The sequence below is a fragment of the Pleuronectes platessa genome, chromosome 2, assembly GCF_947347685.1.
Source record: "Pleuronectes platessa chromosome 2, fPlePla1.1, whole genome shotgun sequence".
NCBI lineage: Eukaryota > Metazoa > Chordata > Actinopteri > Pleuronectiformes > Pleuronectidae > Pleuronectes > Pleuronectes platessa.
This window is the reverse complement of record NC_070627.1, coordinates 19,869,029-19,895,486: the sequence shown is the minus strand read 5'-3', so window position 1 is coordinate 19,895,486 and position 26,458 is coordinate 19,869,029. Positions and strand designations below refer to the sequence as shown.

Sequence of the window (26,458 nt, the reverse complement as noted above, 5' to 3'; positions counted from 1 at the left end):
TGCTTTAGAATAATTTATTAGGATTTTAAAATTGAAACTGTCAGAAAAAAACAAGGAGAAAAGAAAAGCATTGCTGTAAAGCTTGGCAGAGGACAGCCGAAATCTTCAACTTTAACTGAGCTCATGTGGAGCTACGAGCTCCATTCAAAGCATTGGCCCTTTTCCTCACATCAACACAAGAAAAAGACATCATAAAATCAATATACAAGGGGAACAAGATCTTCAAACAGAAAAATATAGTTTCTTTTTTTTTTCTGAAAATAAGTCTTAATGCCGCAGAATTATCCACACGTCGTCTGCTATTACCAATAATAGTACTATTTTCATTTGTAAGGTAAAAAATAACTTATTGCTTTATTGTAAGTTAAAAAGTTACAGTGTTGGTGTCCAGCAGTAGTTTTATGTTGTGTCCCAGGTGGTCTGACAGAGGAGCTGCTGGCTGGACCAGGAAGGTTGCTGCTGCGGCTAACGTCACACAAGAAGGCTAAACAAATGGCCGACTTTTCTATTTTTTTTGCAAATGTTGAATTTGTTCAAGCTTTTTTTTTTCTTTTAACGTTTCCTGCCAGCCAGCGTCATCTGTACTGAGGTCCTGCATCAGAGCCGACCGGGAGCGAGACCCTGTTCGATTTGTGGTTCCCTGCCCAGGCCCCCTCTGTTCACCACTACACGGAGCAGCAACGGTCGATAAACAACAACATGTCGGATCCAGAGGAGCAGACATTTTTTAGAACTAAATACGAAATGGGAGGGAGGCAGGGGAGAGGAGCAGATGAGCCAAAATGGAACAGGGTGATCTTCTTTTTTTTTCAGTACCAAAAAAAGGCAATCGAAATGCTCCTTCGTTGCCGAAAGTAGTTCCATTTTACACGTTGATGTATGCACACAACACTCACTCACACACACTCAGATGCAACCACATGCACCTTCAATAGTGATAATATGACAGAACGTGACCGTGATGTTTTCTACAATTGCTTCTCTGAGAATGTCCTTCATTTTGTTTTCGCGGTGGAAAATCCCGCGTTAAAGAATAATAATACAAAAAGAAAATTAACAAAAACAACAACAAAAAAACATTGAGAAGTGAATCGCACAAAAAAATATATAATATTTTCAAAAAAGAGGAAGTCAGGTCAACCCCTCCCCCCCGAACCCCGTGAACCCGTGATTTCTCCTCTTTTAAGGTTTGTTGCTCCTCCGTAGTCTGTCGACTTCATTTGAAGTAGAAATCTGGTTCACCGTGGTGTTAAAAACTATAAAAAGTCAACGTTGCTTTTCCGTGAAGTAAAGCGAACACAGCAATGACTTAGTAACAAAAAAAACCTTTTTTCTTTTACTGAACAAATGCGTCAGACAGAACTCCTGCAGGCAACGCACGAGCGGACTGGCCAACAACGTACACATAAACCATTATGCATACTGATAAAAAGTAGTGAGATGACCACACAAAGTAGTACATGACGTCCTGCTGTTATCCCTATCCAAACCAACCAATGGCATGCCAGCCGGTTCAGTAAACCCCTCCCCATATCAGCAAACCCCACCCCTTTCCTCCCACACCCACCCCAACTTCTATATACAATATCTTACAGGAAGACATAAAAACATTGCTTTAAAACCAATTACAGAATAAAATACCTTACAGATTATCATTATTATGTCAATATTAATAACATTATTACAAATTTTTTGTTTTTAAAGACTACCAAAATATACATTTTAGGTTTTTTTTCTGTGTTTCCGTGAAGCTTCAGTTAAAAAAGAAAAAGACTGTTGTTGGATTTGTTCTTCCTTTGTTAAAAATGTTTTTTTCAGACAAACACCCATCTCACGCGGCGTTTTCTCCCTCTGTAACAGCTTTCAAAGATTTCATGATGAAACGACATGTAACATTGAAATAAAATTATTATTATTATTAAAAAGTCAATAGTCCTCTGTGTCTTTGTCAAAGATGACAAATGTTTCTTCGGAGATCTATTTTTTTTTTTTTTTTTTTCGAGTTTTCTTTTCTCAGCATCAAAAGAAGAAAGAGAATGAGAGCGGGTGGAATCTAGTTATCAGACTACGTGAGGACAAAACAAGGAGCAATGGGGACGTTATGTCGAAGTGAGATTAGTACAGCAAAACAAGAGTTCAGGATTTAAAAAGATATTCAGTCGGTGGGTGGAGCCACAGGGAGCCCGGTAAAGCCTGTGGCCGGCCAATCAGGTTGTGCCATCAGTGGGCAGCCAGCATTGTGATTGGCTCGTCAGCAGAGGAAGAGCCCCCCCATCTTCAGTGACCTGGGTCGCCTCAGTGGTAGCCATTAGTGAACGCAGTAGCAATCAGAGGACCCTGAGGAGACACACACACACACAAAGGCTGAATACACTTACTGTTCGCTCATTCATGCATGTGTATGTGTGTGTGTGTGTGTGTGTGTGTGTGTGAGACCTACCCCTAGACCGTGGCCGAACCCTGAACTGGGGGCGGGGCTGGCGGCGCTCATGTAGCCGCCGATTCCTGAGTCCTGATTGGCTGCAGCATACAGGTCAGCCATTGGTCCAGGGCTGCTGGTGCCCAGGAAACCAGCTGTGCGTGAAGGCGTGGAGCCTAAGAGACAGAGGATACAAGTCAGGCCTCCAGGCACATACACGTCTAAAAATATTATTTTATTTGTCCAAGCAGGCCAAGCTACCTGAGGCAAGCATACAAATATGCACAAGTAGACGTGGTTTGTCTCAGTGTTTCTCTCTTTCTCTGTCTCTCACACACGCACAGACACACACACACACACACACAGGCACAAACGCACACACACACATACATACCTCTAACTACTGCTGCTGCGGCGGCTGCTGCCATTGGTCCATATGCAGTCAGAGGAATGGCTGAGGATTACAGCAGAAAGCCCAAATGAATGCACAGACAACTCACTGTTGCTCTCTCGTATAAAATCATAAGTAACAATCTACAGCGCGGTGTCAACATCTGCTCCCACATCTTTCTCTGAGTTAAATCCAATCGGTCGAGGAGTTAAGATCCTAAAAAACATCTGCACCGATGATACACAGTCAAACCACAGGGTTCTTTAAAGGGGCAACAAAATAATGTAGTCGAGAAAAACAAGGATGACGTTTACGGCATGGATGCAGTTGCAACTTAAAGCCACTGGATGGCGGTATAAATGGGACAGAGCTGCTTGAAGATCAGGGGAGATACTCATTTGGACAACACAGTTTGTCTACTAGGAGAAATACACAAGGTTTTAAAGCACTGCAAACCGGTATGTTACTGAGATAAGTTTGAGAAAGTTCTGATGAGTCATTAAACCTGCTCACAGTCTGTTAAATACTGCAGATTATGTGGGAAAGTACAACACAGAGGAACTTTTAAATGTATATTTTGATGACAAGTGAGTGTAAGAATTAAATCATCAACAAATCTAAACAGTGGAGATGAGAGTGTGAACGTTATTTTAGCTTCTTTCTTAAACCAAAACTGTGTAATAATGGCCAACAGTGTAGACCTGTAGCATATGAACTAAATACAGAACCATCCAATCGGAGGATGAAGGTTAAACTCTTTCCACCTTACTCACTTTTTGTTCAAGTTTTTGGTACTTTCTATCCCCTTTAATGTATTATCAATTCTTGGGTAATATTATTACATGTTAAATGAATTTCATTTCTCTCGGTCCGTCTGTGAAAGTCACACTGAGCGGCATTGTGAATAACTCTATGCTAGTAACTTTAACCACCATTTAGGACGACTCCTAATGGTCAGATGAGACGCTTTGTGAATTCGACTCCAGGTTTCACAGACAGAAGGTCTTTGTAAGTTCAAAGGATCGTTTGTATGACACAGAATCACAGACTTATATCGGAATGCGTTTTCACAACAGCTGAAAAAACACCTGGAATGATCGCAGGAAGTTAGGAAAGTTTGGGCCCATTGTAGTAAACTAATACTATTCTCATCACAGGAATAGTCACATGTTCAGACTAAAACCTCATGTTTGTACTGACTAGTGAACAAATTTAAAAGAAAATTTCATGTACAATTTTATTTAAAATGGGAGCAAACAGGACGATGAAAACAGAAACCGTAGATCTTTGAAGCCAAATTCCTATTTAGCAGCAGCTTCATTTGACTTTCTGCTGCTAAATATCTGTTTTTGTCTCTTGGGCCGTTGGAGGAGTGAGGAGCCACTAACCTGCCAGCTCAGGGTGCTGGGATGATGTCATGAGGGGGGTTCTCTCTAAATGGAATTCTAGAAACAGAGACGGTTGGGGAGAGAGGGAGAGAGAGAACTTTATAAATACAAGCCCACATCAACCCACCACACTACACTACAAAGCCACATTCACACAAACACACATGTGGCCATTGCCTGACGCCAACAAGGAAGCACAAGCAGAGAAAGTCAGAGATCTATGGTGAGAGAGGGCAGGAAGGTAGAGCCGAGGAAGAGGCGGGGCGACACGGCGAAATGAAAGGCGCTTACATAAGTAGATCAAATAAACACAGAAGAATAAAAGAAAAAAAAGATTACAAATCAAAGGACGAAGATCAACATTAGCGACTTGAGACATAAAGATCGCTTTTAGAGGAGGAGGAGCGCCAGGAACCATTTCAAAATGAAACTCTCAAAGCATCTACAAGCAGCCTGAGAATCCACTGATGTTAAGCCTGTGTTTATGAGTGGGTGTTTGTATGTGAGTCCATAGAGCGGACACAGTTCATCCCCACAGGACCCACAGCTGAATCAACTACATGTCACAGCCTGCATCGTTCAGCCCATGTCTTCTGAGAGCAGAGGGAACTGTGCGTGAGGTGTACACAAACGGACCTGGGAATTGATAAGTGTAGCCAGGCGCAATTCCAGAGTAGCTGCGGCTGGTGTAGGTAGTAGTCTGAAAACCTGGGTAGCCTATAAGAAGACACAAAATCAGCAGTTTGTTAACACACACAGAGGAAGGAGGCACTTCATGACATTTGAAGAAGTACTGAGCTGCTGGTGAGCTTTGAAATAAATACATGATATATGAATAAATAAAAACTAACAAACCTAGCCACATGTTTGGAGTAGTTGATAGTTGTAGATGTTCTCTTTTTGGTTCTGGAATTATTTGAATCACATATACTGAGTTTAAAATGAATCCTGGTTGGAACATACGACTTTGTTTTAATAATCAACATCATCATCATCATATTTATCCTGTATTTCTTTAAGAGTCCATGTCACGTGATGCTACAGCTGTTACTGAGACTATGGGGACAATAGTACAGTGCAATGTCAAATGTCCAGTAGAGGGAGCCAAACAGCTATAAATGACATCAGTATAGCAGTTTTTTTCTTCATTTCTCTTTTCAAGAGATATTTTTACTCCACTGAGCAGAACTGTCGTCCTTCAGTGTGTGACCTCTAAATTTTTCAGATACACAGTAGGTTTATTCATAGGAAATGTGCCTCGGAGAATCAGCTCAGACAATAATATTAATCTAATCAAGACCTTTAGATCAAATCAACTATTGGAGGCGGTATTTCTAAAAGGAAACCCCTTTTAGAAATACTAAAATACTAAAAGGAAACCCCTTTTAGAAATACTAGATGAAAGGAGCCGTAAAGGATATTTTCATCATGATGTGAGATTACTTTTATATTACGACACAAAGACAATAAACAATGAAGTGAAAATAACATCAATATATGTATATATGTCATATATGTATTACTCTACCTCCATTAAATAGCTATTATAATTTTGCTATTATCTTCAATTATACAAATAAAATATGTTGGTATTAATTTAACATCTAAACGCAGAGATAACTGTGACATTACAAGATATTTGATAAAACAGAAATGTGTTGTGTTGACCTTCTGATGTGAACAACAACACATTCTTCTAATGAATAAAATATCTGAGATGGTTATCAATGACTGGCACTTTAAATGTGAATATGTCTATGAATGAACTTACACATACGTTTGATACTGTGTATTTGCTTCAGGTATATTTGATTTTGGATCTTACCCAGCATGCCGATGCCCAGCATGAAGGCGTCCATCCCATAAGGCATCACTCTGGAGCGGCCTCTGGCTGAGCCTGTCGGTGTCATCACCTCCTTGGGCTGGGCTTTCTTACATTCCACCTGAAACATAGGAAGTAAATTATCATTTAATAACAAGTACTACTAAGATTGAAACAATGCTTACACAAAACTCATTATCTGACACACTCCTTAAGATAACCCTAACACCACTGAGCAAATAATCAATATGTTTCTTATCAATTCAAGTACAATAGATGACAAAAACTGCTAAACTACTGAAGATTTAGTGTTTCAATGATATTAAGCTCTTCAAAGATGGTGAGTTGAGGAAATGTGTCAGTACCATTTTGTTGTTGATCTCATGGAAGTGAATCTCACACACTTTCTCCACCACATCCTCACTCTCAAAGGTAACAAAGCCAAAACCTGGAAGACACAAACACACACAGAGACTGTTATTCCCACACTTGTTTGTGATATCCTACGGATCGTTACAAGGACATACAATTTGTAGAGGAGACCCTACCATTCCCGATCTCAGCAATTATACTGGAAATAAACACCATCCCTTGTCATTAGTGTGAGCGGGGCTCGCTCTGTCAATCAGGTGTTGACATCATGGAGGATCAGGTACAGTATATCTGTCCTCTACCAATGATCACACCCCAGTTTCTGCTTCTCCCCCTCCACCCTCCCTCTTTTCCTCACTTCTCACGTCTCATTAAGTTACTTCCTCGCCTGTAAGCATCCTGACCCCGCACCGCGACCCTCAGCGGGCGCTGCACTTCTGGCTCACTGAGAGAGGACAGAGATAAATGAAACGAGGGGAAGCCGGAGGAGAAGGAGGGACAAAACAATGTGAACGAAGAAATATTCTGCTATTTTTTTCTTTCTGGGGAGCTTCACCTAATGAGTCTATCATGCTGTTCCCCTCCATTCATGAGGACCTGTCTCTGGATGTGTCGACGGTTACTCGGTGTACATACCTCTGTGTCTGTTGGTTGTTTTGTCGAACATGAGCATGGCATCGTCAACCTGTGAGAACAAAGCGGAGGATAGATGAGCAACGACATATTAACACACACACACACACACACACACACACACACACACACAGACCATTACACAGCATGGGGTGCCATTGTCCCTTTTTAGCATAGGAGTTAGAGGGGAAAGCAGATGGAGAGGGTGGGGGGGAGAGGGAGGGAGGGGTGACAGGTGACAAAGGAGAAAAAGAAAAAAGAAAGAATGAGGAGAGAGAGAGAGAGCGAGAGAGAGAGAGAGAGAGAAGAGAACGATGGGGAAATGGGGGGGAGCTGTATAAAAATAAAATACAATCTATCATCTGGAAAAGGAAGAGTTTATGTGCACGAGAGGAAATTCTTTTCCCACTCTTTGCTCCATCTCTTCTCTCTTTCTCCCCCTTTCATTCGCTCACCCTGACTGTCTTTCTTCCCTTCTCTGAAAAGTTTACTATTACCATGGAGACCCTGAAAAGAATTTCAATTAGAAGAACTTGCCCACCCCCTCCACAAACCCAAACTCATTTCAATGAGAAGAAAGGAGTGAAAAGAGGGAAAAGAGAGGGAGAGAAAGCGTAAGAGAAAAGGGGGGATATAGTGATGAATAATGGGGTGATAAATAAAAAAGATAGAAGGTAAAGTTTTGATAGAAGATAGAAAATCTCTGAGTGAACACTTTTGAAGAGAAGAGCAGAGGACAAAGTGAACCTGGGTCTTTGTTAACACGCTCTCCTTTTATTCTCCTTCTCCCTCCACTTTCCTTTTCTGCACTCACTCCACTGCCCTATTCATATTCCTTCTCCTCCTCCCCCCTTTTCACCCTCTCTCTTCCCTCCCTCCCCCACTTGTCCTTCACTGGCAGGAAAGTTAGCAGCTTCTGCTCCGGCTCTGACGGCATGACGAGAGAGAGAGAGAGAGAGAGAGAGAGAGAGGGAAACCAAGGCCGGGATCGCTGGAGAGATAACTTTGGCTTTTTTGGCTATCCCGGGGAAAAAAACCTCACACAAATCTGCGGTGCAACCTGATGCATCACATGGAGACACATGTCCAGTATGACTACATGGCTATTTTCATTAGGCAGCGAGCACTGAAACTCAAACCACTGTAATATGAGTGGCAGAGGCCTTTGGATGACCAGACCATCCGATTTCTAACCTTTACCTCGTGGGAAAAGCACACAACTACACACAGGCGTCTTCCAGACTGATTGAGATCACGTCTGTGTGTGTGTGTGTGTGTGTGTGTGTGTGTGTGTGTGTGTGTGTGTGTGTGTGTGTGTGTGTGTGTGTGTGTGTGTGTGTGTGTGTGCACCTGTGCAGGTGAAAAAGTTCCCTTATTCTTTGCCAAATGATTTATATGGAGAGGTTTGAGATTGCTTCTACAGCCTCCATGACCCTGTTAACTCTCCTCCTTCTCAATGCATAGCGTGGACACAAACTCACATGCAGAGCAGCCCCCCCGCCAGTCCTTCATTCAATTTTAAAGCCCCCCCTCTTTCACCCTTCCGGTCGTCCAAACTCAATGACACAGCAGAGAGCCGGGGAACAGGACAGTAAGTAGACAGCTGCGAGCCAACATGTTATCATAGGACTAGAGTTACATGCACGGCTAGCCCTCCTGTTAGCATTAGCAGCATCTATTCTGGAGGGATGGTTCGCACGGCCGCTGCCAGGGGCTTTGGAGCGGTGCCGCTCCGAAGCCTTTTTTTTTTTTTTTAAGCAGGCACAAAAATATTACATGTGCTGTGTGGTCAGGCTAATATGGTTAGCCTAATTGTCTTCCATGAGAAAACAATGGTGTGCTGACTCGCAAACGTGTGTGAGCTTATGCTGTGGTCGCACACCAGTCCCCTTGCCCTTGCCAGAACCAATAAGAAGATGCTCTCCGATGTCCACTGCCCAGGGTGCTGTAAGACAATCTGATTGGATAGCTGTGGGGGTCGGAGATTGGCTTAGCAGTGGCTCAGTCGCTAACTGCTCAGCATGCACGCAGAGATTTGAGAAAAGGTAAGGTCATATTCTCATGAAGTTGGGCCCCTTCTCTCAGATGAAGGGTTAACTGTGCAGCCTCTAGAGCCCAGCAGTAAAACATATCCAGGTTTTACTGAAGCATGCTGCTATTGTCTGAAGAACAAGTGTTTGCTGGCAAGTTCATTACACGTTCTTTCCCCCAAGATTATGAAAGGTGGCATTCACATTTTTTCCCCTGCTGTCTCCTCACATCTCGCTCTTTTATTCTCTCTCTCCCCCGCTCTCTCTCTCTCCACGGCCATCTCTCTCTCTCTCTAAACAGGCCAGCAGACAAAGTGCTCAGTCAAGCCTCCTAATCGCCAGCTCACATGGGTGAACGGAGTCCTAACTTTTCCCGTCTGCCCTCTCCACATGCTGCACTTTTCATCTTTTCCACCTTTTTCTTTCGCTTGCCATTCGAACATATTCTCCTGTTTTGTTTTAAAAGAGCTTAAGAGGGGAGGGCTTCCATTTTATGAACTCTGCAATAGAAATGGTAGCTAGATGGTTGCTTTTTTCTTACTTGATGTCTTGCATTCTATAACCCAAGCTAATCAGTTATATAAGTCAATTCATCACAAAAGTACAGAAAGTATGTTATACATTTCCCCCAAATTTTGCTAAATAGACACATAAAAGATATTAATCTAATAGTTTTCAAAATTAATTTAGTTCAATACATGAACAAAGTATTTGTTAACACTAGATAAGTTATTTAAACATTTTACTTTTACTGCTGTGTTTACCATATGCCCATTTTTCTCAGCTCCTTTCATGCCACTCCCTGGCACCACATAACATTGTTGACACATATTTTACCGCACGTAACAAAATGTTAAGACGTCCTCACAGCCTTACAACGTAATGAGGTGTAAGATGGTCGCCTTGGCTTTCTTCGGCAATAAGAATGATTGTTCTAACTATTATGATTTTTCATTTAAATCATGCAAACAAGAATCTCCCCAACCAGTCAGGGGCAGATTAATGCTACTTCTTTAATGTAAGGTAGTTTCAGGAATGCAGTACAGAGGCTGAAAAAAAAAAAAAAACTGGGAATTTCCTTTGGATTAAACATAATTGACTGTGTGACTTAAATGCCTGATATGCTAATCATCAAATCACCAAACTATAAGCCTGATTTCCTGTTTAAAACACGTTTCGCTGATCCACACAGGCTCTACATTCACCGTTAGCAGGAAGGAGGGAGGTGTTCTCAACTCTCCACCAGGTTGAGGGGGGATCACAAGACCTTCATCAAACATGGCTGCTGTGGTCTCACTGGTGCAGGGGCATTCAGCAACAGGAGCTCAGACTTGCTCTGTTAGAGGAACCACTCGTAAACACACGCCTTCAACCCCTCACTTTGGTCCATAACACCTGATGTGTGGAGTCCAGTCTAATGAAGTTTGCGTCAGTGTGCTTTCAGAAGTGTACTTCAAAAAAATTGAATCAAAGGGACGCCGAAAATGCATAGTGCATTCTGTGTTTTCCTTTGCAAGGCGGTGCCACGGTATGAAAATAAACAAGGAGCCGAGTCCCACTCCATCCCGACCTGCACCTTGTAACCAGGCTCGGACAATAAACAAGAAATACCTCCTGCTCGGCAGGAATGCACTGTGGGATCGGCGCTATCCATGATACAGCTTTGGTCTCACGTGTCCAAACAGTCCAGATATCCGCCTCATCCTGCATAGGGAATGTTGTCTTAGATACGAGTGTCTGTGATCACCAGGGAGAAGTGATTCGGCACAGAGCTGCAGCCACTTTCAATAAAAACACACTCCGGAATACACGACACATGTCACAACATCCACCTTACAATGAGTGTGATGCTCACACACGTCATCCTGGATCCACGGCCCCAAATCAGAGGACGTCTTCCTGCTAATTCCTGAAATGTGTGTCTGTATGTGGAACTCATATCTCTGTTCTTCTTATCGGCTTCTCATGTGCCATGTGTATAGTAAATGGCTTAGGGAGGAGCAGTGACGACAATTTGGACATGTGATACCTTCGATATTGATTAAATTTGAATAAACAGGGAACCAGCGCTCTTTAGAAGTCAGTGGGGGCGGGACAGGGTGCCTTCAGTTGAGCATGTCTTATTTTGCATCCTCAGATAAACTACAGCTGTGGGCGGTAACTGGCGGCCTGCAGCCAATCATATCTGATATAATTTCGAAAATCTGATATATTTAAATTCACTATATGGGACCATGTTTATTTGCACTGTATTGGACTAATAGCTGTAACAGGTGCTGATCTCCACCATGGCAGCCAGCCTCATAGACAAATTTCCTCTTTAAATATTGTCCTCAAAGTAAAAGCATAACATTGGTTTGAAGATTGTGTCGAAATAGACGACATGCAATGTAGACAAAATTACCCATTTTTAAGTATATCATTTAAACTTATATAGCCCACTTAGGGGAAGAGGAATTAATAAAATTCTGTTTCATGTTATTAAAAACACTGACTATAATATCTTCTGATAAACACTCTGCACCTTGACTATAAAAAGCTCTGCACACAACGTCCATCACACAAACAATAAAAAGTGAGGAGGACTCGCTAATGACCAGGAATAATTCTGAAGTAGCTCTGGAGCATTAACAAGAGAACAGAACATTCCAAACAGGTTAAGAATGGACACAGGCTAGTTATTTAAATCCGAACCAGTACCTGTGTTATGGTAATGACCCCGAACATGAGGCCAGCAGAGAGAAAAACACGGGCAGACACGAGGCAGAGGGAGCTTCGTGCTGTTAATTTTTTCCAAACCATTAGGCCTATGTCCTTGAGCAACACTCATTTTCTAGCGGTCCTGCTCACTGGTCAACAGCAGCAGAACCACACACACACATACACTCACTCACGCACGCACGCACACTTAGTGTTTGTGACAAGAGGATCACTGGCTGTGAGTCTCGCTGTCTCTCTGTATCTGGACAAATGTATGCAGCCTCGCCTCCCTCCGCCGCCTCCATGATGCCACTGTCACACACACACCCATCTTTCCATTCATGCAAATACACACTTCTCACGCATTTTTAAAGGAAACAAAACCCACACACACACACACACACACACACTGGGTTACAGCAGGACAATGGGCGAAAGCAGGTCACCACGGCAACAAGCTGAGAGGGAATGGAGCAGGGTGTGTGTGTCTGTATGGGATGGGAGGGGAGCTGGTGTCTGAGGTACAGCTTTTGGATATGGTGGTGGGGGGGCTGTTACAGGAGCAGCTGTTGCATTTGATTGGTTCATACTGAAGAGCCTGAACCCTAACACAGTCCCAAACCCCCCGAAGTGAAGTTCGCTCAAAACTAACCCTTTCCTGCATGACCGACACGTTCAAACGTTTACAGCCCATCAGATTGCTGTTTTCCTCCTTTTCATCTCCACTTTCCTTCCACACTATCTCAACATTCCTCCTTTTCTCTGCCCTTCAACCCTTTCCGAGTTCCCCTCCCTCTCCCTCCATGGGGGGCTGCTTCTTCCCTTTCAGTCCCCCGCCATCTTCCTCTCCTCTCGCGGCTTTTTTCTCTCTTCCTCCCTCTCCCCGGCCACTCATCTGTCTCCACAGCATGGGTTTGCCTTTCACCACATTTCATTCAAAGGGGGCAGAGCAGGACAAAACGTATGGAGGCTAAAAAACACAGAGATCTGATCGGAAAAAGAGTTAAGTGGCCGACAAAAGAGATAACCTAAGAAACTAAACTAACACTGGAGCACCCAGAGCAGAACACAGATGACCACACTGCTTTTCCCCCTCTTCTCTTTTCTTTGAGTTCTTTCTCTCTTTCAGTCCCTTCTTTCACTTTCAACATCTGGCCCTTTTCTCACCACCTTTAACACCCTGCGTGTAGCTTTTGTCGAGCACTGACTCGAATGAAAGGGGGTAGTTGACTGGAGTTTGAAAAAAAATCAAAACAATTGCTTCTCTGTAAATTTGCTTATGCGCAGAGGAACGATGGAACATGGCGAAGGCAAGACAAGAGGAGTACAGTTCATCAAAGGTCCATTAGAGCAGTGATTCCCAACCAGGGGCTACTTGTTCTCCAGTGGTAGTATCTGCGGTTGCACAGTGTGTAGGTGGAAAGATTGTGAAGTAGCACAACTAATTTGATGAAACAGAATTTTTAATTTGATTAAAAATGTGTGTCCACACACTGAGTCAGCTGTAACAGCCAATCAACACAAATTAAAACTAAATGTGTGCACAGACCAGTTAACAAGAAAGTGTGTGAGCAAAGAAAAACATTTATCTAAGAGTAAGAGACCGTGGGAATAGTGAGCTAAGTGATAAATGATTCATATAGCTAATAGTAAGTATACATAATTGAAATAGTCAGCTTACATTAATGGAAAATGGGTTTAATCAGTTAAAAGGAGAATGGTTAAAACAATTTTGGCATGAGATAATGGAAAGCTGAAATGTCTGATTGATAAATGATTGAAATAATATTCATTGCCAAACAGCTGGCATCATGAGGAGCGACCACAGGGGCAGAGGGTGCGGCCGCCCCCAGGGCCCCACGCTTAGCAGGGCCCCCACTGAGCTGCATGTTTGGCAGGACCACAGCGGCGGATGTCTGACGGATACTGACTGAAAGTTACAGTTGCATTGTAATTGTGTTTTTTTAAGATCTGGCACGGTGGTAACACGGAGACAAAGTGCACAGCAGGCGATTTAAACTCAAGAAGCAAAAGAGAATGAAGAGTTAAATGTCATCCTCTGCTCCTCTGACGTGTCGTCTAGCTCGTCGTTTCAAAACGATGACAAAACAGATAATCAATCGTTATGTGATATATTTGATACTACAGTTAAACCACAGCTGGTAATGAGTCAGATTGTTGAATGAATCGGTTGTAACTCCATCTCTGCACCTGTCTGTGTCACTGCCTGTGGTGTTGTCAAGCTTCTACTCAAATGGGCTATAGTATCTCTGTAGTATGTTTGAATGGGCTTTGTAGAGTATTGCACCACTGTGTTTTCTCTTATCTTAATGTTATACTGGTGTAAGAAACACATGGCACAGAAACAGTGCACTTGGTCGTCCCTGTCTATATTTGGCCGGCCACTAGCACCTTGTTTTTTTTCGTCAGTTCTTCAGACAAACTGGTCCCATTCTAGGTTTTCTGAACCTTTGGTTTGGCTTAATAATTAGTGTTTATGAATAGAATCAGTGATTTTACAGTTGTGAATTAAAAAAAAACTCATCTTCTAGTTCTAATAATTAGATAACAGACTAATGGTTAAAATAGTTCATGTTAAAAGGAAACTGGTTGAAATATTCACTTGAAAGTAATAAATTAGATAGAATAAAGTAATGTATGTTTTATTTTGTTCTAGTTTGTTTGTTTGCTAGTAGACAGGATTACGCAAACACTACTCAACCAATTTCCATAAAGGGGAGGGTCATGAACTAAGGAAGAACCTAGTAAATTTAAATTTTGGTGTGGATCTGCATTCGCTTTGATTTTTCCTGAAGGGGACTGATATTTATGAATGTGTGCTATTCCTTGGTGTTCTACTGAGTGTCATTCTAGTTATCAAATGGATTAACAATTTAAATGTAATGGATAAATTGTTGAAAACTGTTGACGTTTCAGGTGGAAATGGTATGAATGCAAAGTTAACCAAACTGGCCAAAGATAGGAAAATCAATAATTATTTCATAAATCCATCTGTTAAATATTTATACTGTTTATCCTTAAGGATTATGGGGAGCAGGAGCCTAAATAATAATTGTATCCACTTTCAGTTTAAATAGATTCAGCCGTGGCTATGTAGGGGCGACCAGATTCAGACAAGTCAAGGTCGGGAACCACTGCATCAGAGAAAAGACAGGAGCTTGTCACTGAGTGGCTACAAATAGATCCCAGATTTGTGTATGGTTCACCTTTCCAAACTGGTCGAAGTATTGCTTCACATCTTCGATGGTGGTATTGACTGACAGCCCTCCGACAAAGATCTTCTTTGTCCTGGTCACCAGCTAGCAGAAGAGGAGAAGAAGAAGAAGGCATCGTTTACCACTAATCACATTAGAAAGGGGGGGGGGGGGGGGCAGATGCCTCTGATAAAGAGACTTAGTGTTTGTTTGTGTTTGTCTAATCTCAGAGGTTTCTAAAAGCTCCTCTGAGCAGTGAGGTTAATTCTCTTCAGTGCAGGTCTGAGCTCGAAGCAATGTGTGTGTGTGTGTGTACGTGTGTGCAGGTGAGTGCTCATTAGTGTGTGCAAGGACACAATACAGCATATGTGTGTGTGTATGTGCACGCTGTTGGCTGCTGATAGTCGGGGTGCAGGGTGGGGGGAGGATGTTAAGGTCAGGGTACGGGGCCACGGTGTCAGGCCGGACAAGTGGATTGGCGCTCCTCCCTGGTCACGTGCCTGACTCTAATCCCAGCCAACCAGGGCTGAGTAATTGGGGGTGACACATGACATCATCATGACTCCTCCTTTAGCCGTTAACCCCTTCAGGGCACACTCACCTTGGGCTGGGCCCGACGGGGAAACGCCACTTTAGGGTCGATCTGTAGAGGAGAGATGAGATAAATAGTTAAAATTGTTAAAGGCAGTGAAACACATTATTATTATACCATTCCATTATTATCATAACACATATTGTAATGGCGTACATATTTCAAGAGCCTCTATTATTGTTGTTGTTTTTATGAATGATTATAGGAGGCCAGCACGACTGCATTACACATCTGGATCAGGAATTCCAGGTATTTTTGATCACTTTCATGGACATTGCAAACATGGTGTGTTTTTTCTTTTCATTTTCACTGTTTTCCCAGGGAATAATTCATGGATCTTAATGAGACCAATCAGACTAATGATATCTATAAGTGGGCTATGTGGTGCAGTTGATTGACTTTAACTGTTGCCTTGGCCGAGTTATGTTCTTGGCTGAGTGACACTATAGTTAAAAAATTATAGTAGAAATGTGCAAAAATCACGATTTCAACACTTAAACCCCGTTATAGTGTGAGGATCCAGAGAACTCAACCATGTATGTGTACAATAATTCATACTTTTTAATGCTACCAAATAAATCTCCTTGTTTCTTTCTGTAGAAACGTACTAAAATAAAAACCTATCTGAATGAAACAAACTTGGCTTGGCTGGCACATTTTATGAAGTAGACAAAATATTACACTTTACATTTAAATTATATGGGCTAAGCATTTATATATTGTACTGTATATATTGCTTGAGTTTGCCGAAAGATCATTCACAGACGAGCGATATGAAGTTATGTTTGTTTGGGGTCAATTAGACAATAATAGATGTCACAAAACTCAAACTCCCTCTGTTTGAAAAACAACAGGAATCCAATTAGACATACTGAGGATTTGGGAGCAGTGGTGCTGTATCAAAAGAACTGTCATCAACAATCACAAACACGTGAAGCATATGAAATTCCATTGTCCTCTCCAAGATCCCACACTATAGAAACGCAGACGTGGGAAAAACGTCATCAGGTCAAAATATAAATCAATCTTAAGAGTCCTAGGGTTTCATCTGATAAAATGTGAAATGTGTTTTTGAGCAGTTAAAGGGTGACAAAGACCTCCAGACAACCAAAAAAATGTTAAGGGTTATTCCAAACTGAAGTTGTGCCCTGTGAGACGCGGAGGTCCACCCTGCTTAAGCTTCTTTAACAAAGACACCACTGGATATATATGTTAGTGGTCGATCCTGTTGCTGCAAAACCCAATGAATTATCACACTGAATCAGCTACTGCACTGAGCCTGAGTCTGAACCATCTGAAGGCCTATACGTCCAGAAGTAGAGCATATGCAAATCTGTAGAGTATGTATAGTAGCCCCTTGTTTATGCAAGCCCCCTCCCAAAGAAAACCTCCAAACCCGCCAGCCAAACAAACAGGCGAGAGGACGGAACATACAGCGAGACGTGAATGCATACATTCTCTGAACTAAATGAGTTACAGCACCCAACTAAACAAGCCAAATCCGAAATATAATTCAGATGGAGATATCTATTTTTTCTAAACCTCACAAATCCAGACAACCCCCATTTTGGATTAGCCAGATTTGACTGTATCCATATTTCTGCTCACGAAACGTATCTGCACTGGTCAAGGTTACAGATAGAATTAGAAGCAAATGAGGTTTGAACGAGCTGGCCTTTAATAACTCTAAATATGCAAAGCCCAGCCTGGCATTTTAAAATTGCGTGGAATCTCGTGTTATTCTCACCCGAGCCAACATGAGAGATGATTTTAGGTCACAGGGCCTTGTAGTGTATTATGGTCTTAGACTTCCATCTTTGTTCTAATAATTGGATGTGTGAAGTGAAACCCCTTGTGTCTCTCGCTGCCACCCGTCAGAGGTATTGGATTGATATTGGCGACTAAAAGGAGCCTATCAAACGGGCCAGAAAGAAAGTACTTATAATGTGAACAACATACACAATTCAAAGGGTTGATTCAATATCCAAAACAATCCTCTCATCTCTTCCCTATTATATCTCCCTGCTCCCGGTGACCAATCCTGCGAGGACCTTTTAAGTGCCGCAGATTAACCGCTGCTTTCAGAGAGCAATGACACGATGTAACTAAGATGCAGCTGCGACGTCCTTGGATGGCAGGAGGACGTTGCACCTTCAAGTGGGGACACAAAGACGTGAAGTGTCGTGTCACCTCCAGCTGGTCTCAGCGAGGAGAGACAATGGTGACAAGGACACGCGATGGCCACCAGACTATCGGCAGCAGCAATGAGAGTGCACGCACAAACAGCGGCCGCCCAGCGTTCACTTACTGGATCTGTGCTTAATGGGCCGAGCGTAACATAATATACGTGTGTGGCTTCATGCTGTACACTCACAAGCAAAGTGACTTACTGTATGTACCACATGTTTTTTTTTTAACCTTCAATAGAAACTAAACAGACTACACAGCAAAGGACACAATGGTGTAAATGGCTAACAGAGGAAGCTGCTTTTGTCTGATACAGTCCTGTCCACCTGTACTAGACTGAAATAAGCCGATTTTAAACTGTACAATTGTCTTGAGGCATAAATTCAAGAAGCATTAGAGCAGAGAGAAGCTGCCGTGACCTCTGAAAAACAACACAATAATACAATCACAGAGGAACACTGCATCATATACACTGTACAGTGTCACCTTCTCCTCATAGGCAGTTCATGTAATATAGAGACACACTACACTAACCTAACCTTAACAAATCAGTTCGCGAGAAACGCCACGCAACATGGCCGGTGGTTCTTCATCCCACCTGAAAGCGCTGGGAGGCAACATCCTCTCGTGTCCAGGTCAGACCACCTGCCTTTAACCATTTTAACAAGACTAGAGTACAGGAGCCGCCCCGAGGCGATTATGTGGCACTGACGCAGGCTGTAAGCTGAAAGTGACAGCGAGGAGAAGAACCCAACACAAACATATGGCTGCAGTCACGTACCAATGATCGCCACAGTAAATACAGAAGAGTATATTCATAAGGAAAACAATATTCAACAAACACAGACATCCAAAAGCATTTTCACTAATTGAACATTTTGAAAACAATTTTGTAACATTAATTTCCTCTTTAATTCTGATTTGGATATAACACCATTCTTACATTAGGAGTGGTTGATCAAGTTAAATGTGCAGTTTATTATAACAGAATTAATATATATATATTGCGATTTACAATTGCATTAACTGCTTGTGGATGAAGTAATTGAACACTAATTACATGTATTTGACCTATCTAGAGAATTATAAACCTCACAAATAGGTAGAAATAACCTTTTTAATACAACAGCATAATAATAGAGATATTAAGGACTGATGTGATTTAAATAATCTATATGGGTCAAAACATTCCTTATGGTGTAATATTGACCACTGATACTACACATGTTGACACCAGTATTTCATAGAAGAAGTTCTTTAAACAACCTGGAATACAGAAGATTACCAGCTAGACTAGGTTAGGCCTAATGCAGTATCTGTAGTAGTGCTACTACAGCTACGGTCATGCCATGCGGTTAAAAAAATCATTCCACTTCAGCGAAGAAACAGAATATATCTATATAATGTTTTCTACATCTGGCTGTATTCAGAGAAAGGCAAGAATAGATGAAAAACTACAGCATCTATCAGATTAGCCTCGAGGAAGACAAGATAGGCCACAAAGCAAAATAGTGAAACGACTTAGCCAGTCACCGTGTGCAACACTCAGACGTAGCTCTTCAGGAGGAAGCCTTGAGATTGTTTAAGAAGTGGCTGTGTAGAAGTCACAGTCCCAATCAGGACCGGTGACAAGATGTAACCACAGAGCAGTTCCTCCTCCACGGAAGAAACGGCTGGAGAAGAGTTATGACTGAGTGTCGGTGAAATGGTCTGACTAGCATCCTGCTTCATGACATCCAACCTCCGCTCAATCTAAGCAGCGCAGTGGCGGCAAGAGCCTACGGTAAGATTTCTGTTTTTAGTGATTTAGCTTTTGAGACTAATCTACGGCCAATAGTCACCTCACGTGGCCCAGCGCGTCCACCAGTGTTACAAACTGGAAAACAAAAATAAAATAATAGAACGTCAGATGGATAGATGGATAGATGGATAGATGGATAGATGGATAGATGGATAGATGGATAGATGGATAGATGGATAGATGGATAGATAGAAGAGGTCGGAAAAACAGCACACAGAGAAAGAGCAGGCATTCATTTGGAAAACAGAGAGAGCCCATGAGAAAGTGGGCCTGTCCAGTGTAGCGGTGCGGCGGGGCCGTCCCAGCAGGCAGCCCCTCTGATTCCATTAATTAACAGGACAAAGAGTACAAAACAGATGGGCCCGTCGAGGAACTGGGGCTCCCGTGCTACCCCCACAGGCATGCATACATACATACGCACATACTCACAAGCCCCCACATAATGTAAGCCCCCACACATGTAAAGTGACACACATACAGTATGTAATTATCATGGGCGAGGACAGACCAGTCTATCCACCTCCTTCCACGCCACCGCCAATGAACATATTTGTCGTAATGTGTCAAACCACATGTAGACATTAGGGCTCAGACAACTTGCCAAGACATTCTACAACAAAATGGCACACACGTTCATAAAAAAGGCTCCACAGGCCGCCCTATTATGTGCAATATAATCAATATAAGCGCAACAAAAAGCTATAAACAGAGGAGGGGGGACAAAAGGAATTGGCATGTCAATGCCTGCACACCCAGTGAGAGAGAGACTTAGTTTGGGCCCGGGCCAGCAGGGTCAATCTGCACAGCTGAACAATGGCACAGTAATTAGTTAACGAAGCTCACTAATGAGGAACCCCCCAACCTAACCCCGCCGCTACCCCGGTAACCCAGCTTGAGTGCGTCGCCGCGGCGGTTGAGTTTATTGGGCGATGATGCTGGTGCTGATCCGGACGAGTTTGTGGCACGACCACAGAGAGCCCTGGATCCGCCCTCCGAGCCGGCCCAGGCCTTATCCCCGGATCTGAGGCCAAGCATGGACTCTCGGAAACCCAATCCAGTTTGTTTCCTTCAATCCGATTAGTTGCTTTTCAGATCCATACTAATTACAGCACAGGAGCCGAGCCTCCCTCCCTCTCTTCTCCTCTACCTTCTCCACCCCCCCCCCGCTCTCTCCAGTTTTGTCCATGTCAGCATTAACAGCTAATCTCCAGTCGGGAGCCAAAGGAGCTACAGCTAGCAAACTGAACTCTCCACTAACCAGGTGTTAGACCAGCAAAGACGGTGACAGTGTAGTGCCAATGGTCCTCTGAGGCTGTTACTAACATATGTTGTTGCAGTGAAAGTAGCTCTTTTAGCACCATACTGATGGCTACTGCTACTGTCGCTTCACAAACAGTTGGGCCTATGGCCGCAACATGTCCACAGGAGCAAGTTTTAAAAAATAAAAAAAGTATGTATGGAACCTATTTTTTCCATTTCCTCTATAAATGTTTATTTTCCATCTGAAGCCCGTTTTCCACAGGTCAAAAAACCCACTAACAACCACTTACATCTGTGTTTTGTCTACAATGGATATGGACACAATCAGCGTTCATTCAAATGATTCTCCTGTAAAAACAGGATTTTATTGGCTCTTATCAGAAGTGGAATGTCACTCGCAGGTTAATATGCAAATGTTTTTATTTTTTTTATTTTGGTAGTCTAGAATCTGAAGCTGCACTTTTACATTATGAATAACCACTAATATTTGCGTACTTGTTGTTTTATATATTTTGGAAACCATGTGCAACGGACATTTTTTTCTCCATATTGTGCAAAATGTTACTCTGGCAAGACAGGGAGGTAAGAGAGCGCCTCAGTTTCTGGCACGTTCGTGACATTGAACATGACTCAGTTCGGGAAGTGGAGCAAATACTGAGAGACAAACTACTCTACCAGCAGTTGAAGATGGGTCAATTGCCTTTTGGTGGGTTTACAAAGTTGACACCTGCTAGTTATGGTGTAATTTTTAAAGGATGCCAGTTACAAACACACGCACCATCAGTGAACAAATAAATCGTCATGAAAAAAGCTTATAAAACTAATAGTAAGAATAAAACAATCAATAACTAATTAATCAAATAAAAATCTAAATTCCCCCTGCACTAATCTGAGTGAATGAGAATAACTGGTTTAGACTTTCTTCTCCTTCCCGTAACTGGTTCCAGTAAACTATCTCTGAGAGAAAACAAATACCAGTTGTGCCCTTCTTCTCTGTCCAGAGAAATACAACAGCACAGAACTGCCCCGAGGCCACACTCTGTCCTAACAGGAAATCTGACCTCCAACCAAAACAACAACCTCAAACAGAGCTCACTCTAGAAAACAAAAGACAGCCTCACATTTGTTGTGTTTATATTTTCAGGGCACGCAGGTATTGTGATGCAAAATCTCCCTCAGCCCTGGTGTTTCTAAATGGTGCATTAAACTATACTGATGTAACAGGACTGTAAATGTTTAATACAACTTGTAACCAGTGCAATGGACCTTGCACTGGCTAATATAGTTTACTTTTCACCCTGTTTCTCTGGTATACATCCTTTTCATATCCACCTCCCGCGCCTCTTCTCTTCCTGCTTCAGGACTTGTAGCTTCATAAACTAAAGGCTCAGCATAAAAATAATAAATCAGAGCACCGAGTCGTCTTTCTCACTCCAGAGAGGAATGTCTTTGTCTAATCTCATGCTGATCAAACAATACAGTGGAGCGAGGGAGGGGAGGGGGCATCCAGGTGTGATGCAGACTCAAAGTGCATGAAAATACAGAAAGAAAGAAATATAGAAAATAATTATGTGTTAGCTGTGTGACATAGGGGGACGTGGGCCCCACAAAGCTATGCAAGTTATTAAAAATATTAATTCCACCTCCACAGAATTTGACCCGAAGTTGACTTTGAGCTGCAGCATTTTATTTACCCCCAAAATTATAAGCGTAGACCTTCATTCATAATTTTTTTTAAATACAGATGGAAACCATGTTGCTAATACACTGGTTCTTAAATGGGGGTAACAAATTTAAATACATGTGTTTTAATATTTATCTTGTTTTTTTCTTTCATATAACTACATAGAAGTGTAAAATGGCTAATTAGTCCAAGTTACATACATGAGGGGTCCCTTATATATTTTGTATCTTGTTGGGGGTCCTTTATCAAGAAAAATTGGGAATCGTTGGCCTAATACAGTGGTTGGAGCCGGGAATGAGTAGTTTTGCTGCTGCACAACATTTGTGGATCAGTAATATTTTATATAGTGTCATTGAATCGGTTTTGACCAATTAAAAACAGCCTTAAGTCAGTGTAGCCCTTATCTAAAAAGTGCTGGCAAATCGAAGATTGGCAAACACGTGAAAAAGATACATTTTTTCAGACATCCCAAAGTGGAACGACAAAATGGCAACCATAGCCTTGTGTTAAAATGCCTGGTTGGATAAATGGCATGGTGCGCTGCTCGCTCCACTCGGCGCTACCATAACAACCTGAGCAGCCAAAGCTGCAGTCGAGCCGCTAACAGTATTATTGTTTAGACTTATGTAGTGTTTTGGTTTATAATAGGGCAACGCCTAACCCCACCAGTGGCCTGCCAGGCTGAGTCTCCACAAGCCTCCAAACCTGTGTTCACATAACACACACACACACACAAACGGTCTGGCTCCCACAGGCTTCAGCAGTACCTGGTTTTAAGAGGTAGCATGACTCACTAAGTAACACTTTACAGTTGCAGAGTCACGTCCAAGACGACTGAAAACTCTGAGCCAGTACCTGCAGCAACACTCATTCTGTCATATAAATCACAACTTGACAACTTTCTAAATATTAATCACCACACACATTATCAGCTAAGACACACAAGTATAAAGGTCTGTCGTGTTTTAGCATTATCTGTGTGTGTGTGTGTGTGTGTTAGAGCTTTGCTGAGCCAACCAACCAAGCCTATAGTGTCTTGAGTTAATGCAAACTAGCATGGAAGTTGTTATGGCAACATAAGTCCCATCAGGCTATGCAGTCGGTAACAGCACCGTCTCCTGTGGCTGGCATCACCCCCGGCAACCGGCCTGCTCCCAACAACTAACCAGGTCTACCTCTCTCCACCCAGGGGCTCTGGTGACTTTCTGTGCAACCGATTTCCACTCTCAGATAATCCTATTGTCTGTGAGTGTGTGTGTGTGTGTGTAAGCGGTAAAGGAAAGGCCACAAGCTGACAAAGACACACCCATCGCCCCATTCCCACAACCCATCTACATGACCAAGACAACAACATCCCCACTGTCATAGATATTTAAATCAGAGTCGGCGGCTTCCACCCTCGCCAAACTCCAAACCACAGGGAGTCACACTTGTTCTCCAGCCGGTGCGTTCTATAGGTGAATGGTGCAGCTAAACCACGAGCTGGTTGAGCGCTCTGAACCGATTTGCTCCATTTAAAACATTTGAATTTTCTTGTGTCGGTGTAGGAGGGGGAAACCCACCAGTAACATGAGCTGTTCGGGCACGTCCTCTACTAACACCAGCCTCTATCTACAAAACATCACTATTCAAATCCGACTAAACCTCATCTGGACCTTACAGGCTTCCCCCCCCCCGACATTGCTGCCCCAACTTTTTCTTTCCCCCAAACTTGTTTTTCCCTCCCTCCTCTGACAGTCTCCACCACCAAACCTGCTGCTGTTATTTGCTATTTGAAGAAGAAAAAAAAGGAATAAGAGGGAAAAAACGTGTGAGCTCTGTGTATAAACCCTGTGAGGGTTTTGCAGGGGCTCCTTCCCCATTCAGGTCCCCCAGGTAACCATGGCAATGAAGTCCAAGAAAGAACGCTTTCATGTTGGCGCCCTGAACCGGGATTTGGAGGGGGAAATGAGCAGAGAGGAGGGGGAGGAGGAGAGGGGGCTGCTCAACTCCTCAACTTTACAAGCCATTCGGTGCATGGGGAACAAAATGCACCAAGGGGAAAGAATAAACCAGCACACAGAATCTGACTGGGAAAAGTTACCAATGACCAGTTATAGGGGCACCAGTCTGCAGCTGTCTCCATGCAGGGGCCAGAACTCACCGTTTTTGAGTCCAGGTCGTGTCTGTTTTGCGCCAAAACCTTTTCGACACCGTCTTGGTCTGCGTACGTTACGAACCCGAAGCCCCTGTAAAAGACAAAAACAGTTCAAGTCCATGAAATCAGAACGCAAAGTCACAAACAGACGCATCGTGGAGAAGCATGGCAGAGCATGAGGCATCCAGTGATAGGACGGCGGGGCGCACACGCCTCCTTCTTACCTCGACCGCTTGGTAACGGGATCTCGCATCACCATGCACTCCTTCACCTCGCCGAATTTACAGAAGTACTCCTTCAGCCCCTCTGCGGACACAGCAAACGGGGATCGGGGTTAAACATAAATACTAAACAGGCAGCAGTGAGAGACGAACAGGCCGTGTCCCGGCTGAGGTGATGTGGCTGGAGAGAGACAATGGGGGTCGGACCACGTTGTGTTTGTGTCCCTCTCCAGCTCGGGCACCTCCAGCCTGGAAGGCCCTGCGGAGCTGGGGGGGACGATCTGCTGCTAGCTCTGCCACAATAACAACAGCAGCAGTGACGGGGTAATAACGTAACGGGAATAAAAAAAACTGTATTCACGCGTCAGCCTTATACGCACGGTACCTAAAATAAATGAATGGACGCAGCGGAGCGCAACAACGAGGAAAACAAGACTCGCAGCCTGGGCTCCTATAGGATCTGAACTTCTGCGTAAACACACAACAATCGACCCCCCCCCCCCCCCCCCCCTGTTAGTAATTATAAGTGCTAATGAGTGCACATGCAGGAAACAAATCCAGACAACTCTATGTATGTGTGTGTGCACGCCTCTCCAGTGTTAATCCCCCTCCTCCTCCTGCGTCTCTCTGCAAGTCTAAACCCTGAGATCCTGATCCTCATTGAATACAAGGCTTTGATTCAACTATTCACTGTGTTTCTCCTCAACTTCAGGAAGCTGCAGTGTAACGCGGGAGCTGTAATTACGCCACATGCATGATGGGAGATAAAATAAACAAACAAACAGAAGGCGTTCATTGAGACTTGTGAAAGTAGCGTGCGGGACAGCTCACCTTGTGTCGTCTGCCAACTCAGACCCCCGATGAACATTTTGCTGAATGGAGAGAAACAGAATGTGTAAGTCACACGCACATATACACACACACACACAATAACACATACACACGCGTCTTTTTTACTGCACGGCCACATAGCAAACATTCATTGAAGGGCGGAATTGTGCGTAATTACAGCGTCAATAAAAGTAAGAAGAAAGCATCGGCCATGTTGCGAAGTCACCAATCGGCCAGTCGGGCCGTTATAATCCCCCAGAGGAGGAGAGGAGGGAAAAAGAGAGGTAGAGAGGACAGAGAGGGGGATTGGATTTTCCATTGGATGGAGGAGAAGTTGCGATGTGGCCTTGTGGAGGAAAAGCGAGATAAATAAACAAGCTTGAAGGAGGGAAAGAGCGGCGGTGCGTCCCTGTCTCCTCCGCGGAGTGAATCCATCCCACACACACACACACACGCGTTCACACACACGCAGCGTGCTTGTCTTTTGTCTCGGCGCGGCTCCGCTCCCGCACTGAACTCAACTAAAGTCCAAGGTGAACTCAAACCGGGCCGAGGCGAGCAGGAGAGCGTGGAAAAGGGCATGCGGGCGCCCGGAGGCCGTTACCAGGGGTCGTGGGGGGAGTTGTCCGTGCCGGAGGAAAGGCTGCTCTGGCTCCCTTCCGTGTCCATTACGCTCTCGGCTGGTGTAATTCCCGCACTGTGAGGCGAGGAAAGGCAGTGGAGCTCCATTCACTGCTGCCGCTGTTGCCGCTGCTGCTGCCGCTGCTCCAGACTC

The 26,458-nt window shown here is 43.4% G+C and overlaps 1 protein-coding gene across 2 annotated transcripts; it reads right to left on the bottom strand.

Annotated features, from left to right (window-relative positions):
- Positions 1-26,458, bottom strand: LOC128458932 (RNA-binding protein Musashi homolog 1). 2 transcript variants are annotated; one of them, XM_053444003.1, is made up of 15 exons: positions 26,288-26,458; positions 25,684-25,724; positions 24,856-24,937; positions 24,638-24,722; positions 15,572-15,613; positions 14,983-15,075; positions 7,029-7,077; positions 6,386-6,468; positions 6,024-6,141; positions 5,054-5,104; positions 4,835-4,915; positions 4,199-4,255; positions 2,814-2,873; positions 2,441-2,595; positions 1-2,337 (listed from the first exon to the last, which is right to left on the bottom strand). In XM_053444003.1, the coding sequence occupies exons 1-15, from the start codon at positions 26,410-26,412 to the stop codon at positions 2,296-2,298; spliced, it is 1,164 nt and encodes a 387-aa protein (XP_053299978.1). In that variant the 5' UTR covers positions 26,413-26,458; the 3' UTR covers positions 1-2,295. The 2 variants fall into 2 exon arrangements, with proteins under 2 accessions (XP_053299978.1, XP_053299986.1); XM_053444011.1 differs by lacking the exon at positions 5,054-5,104.

Excerpts from the sequence above, each read along its gene's own strand:
- LOC128458932 (XM_053444003.1), bottom strand. The coding sequence starts at position 26,412 with ATGGAGCTCCACTGCCTTTCCTCGCCTCACAGTGCGGGAATTACACCA. Across the intron at positions 25,725-26,287 it reads AACTCCCCCCACGACCCCTG|CAAAATGTTCATCGGGGGTC; the intron begins GTAACGGCCTCC and ends CTCTCCATTCAG. Across the intron at positions 2,338-2,440 it reads GGTTCGGCCACGGTCTAGGG|GGTCCTCTGATTGCTACTGC; the intron begins GTAGGTCTCACA and ends GTGTCTCCTCAG.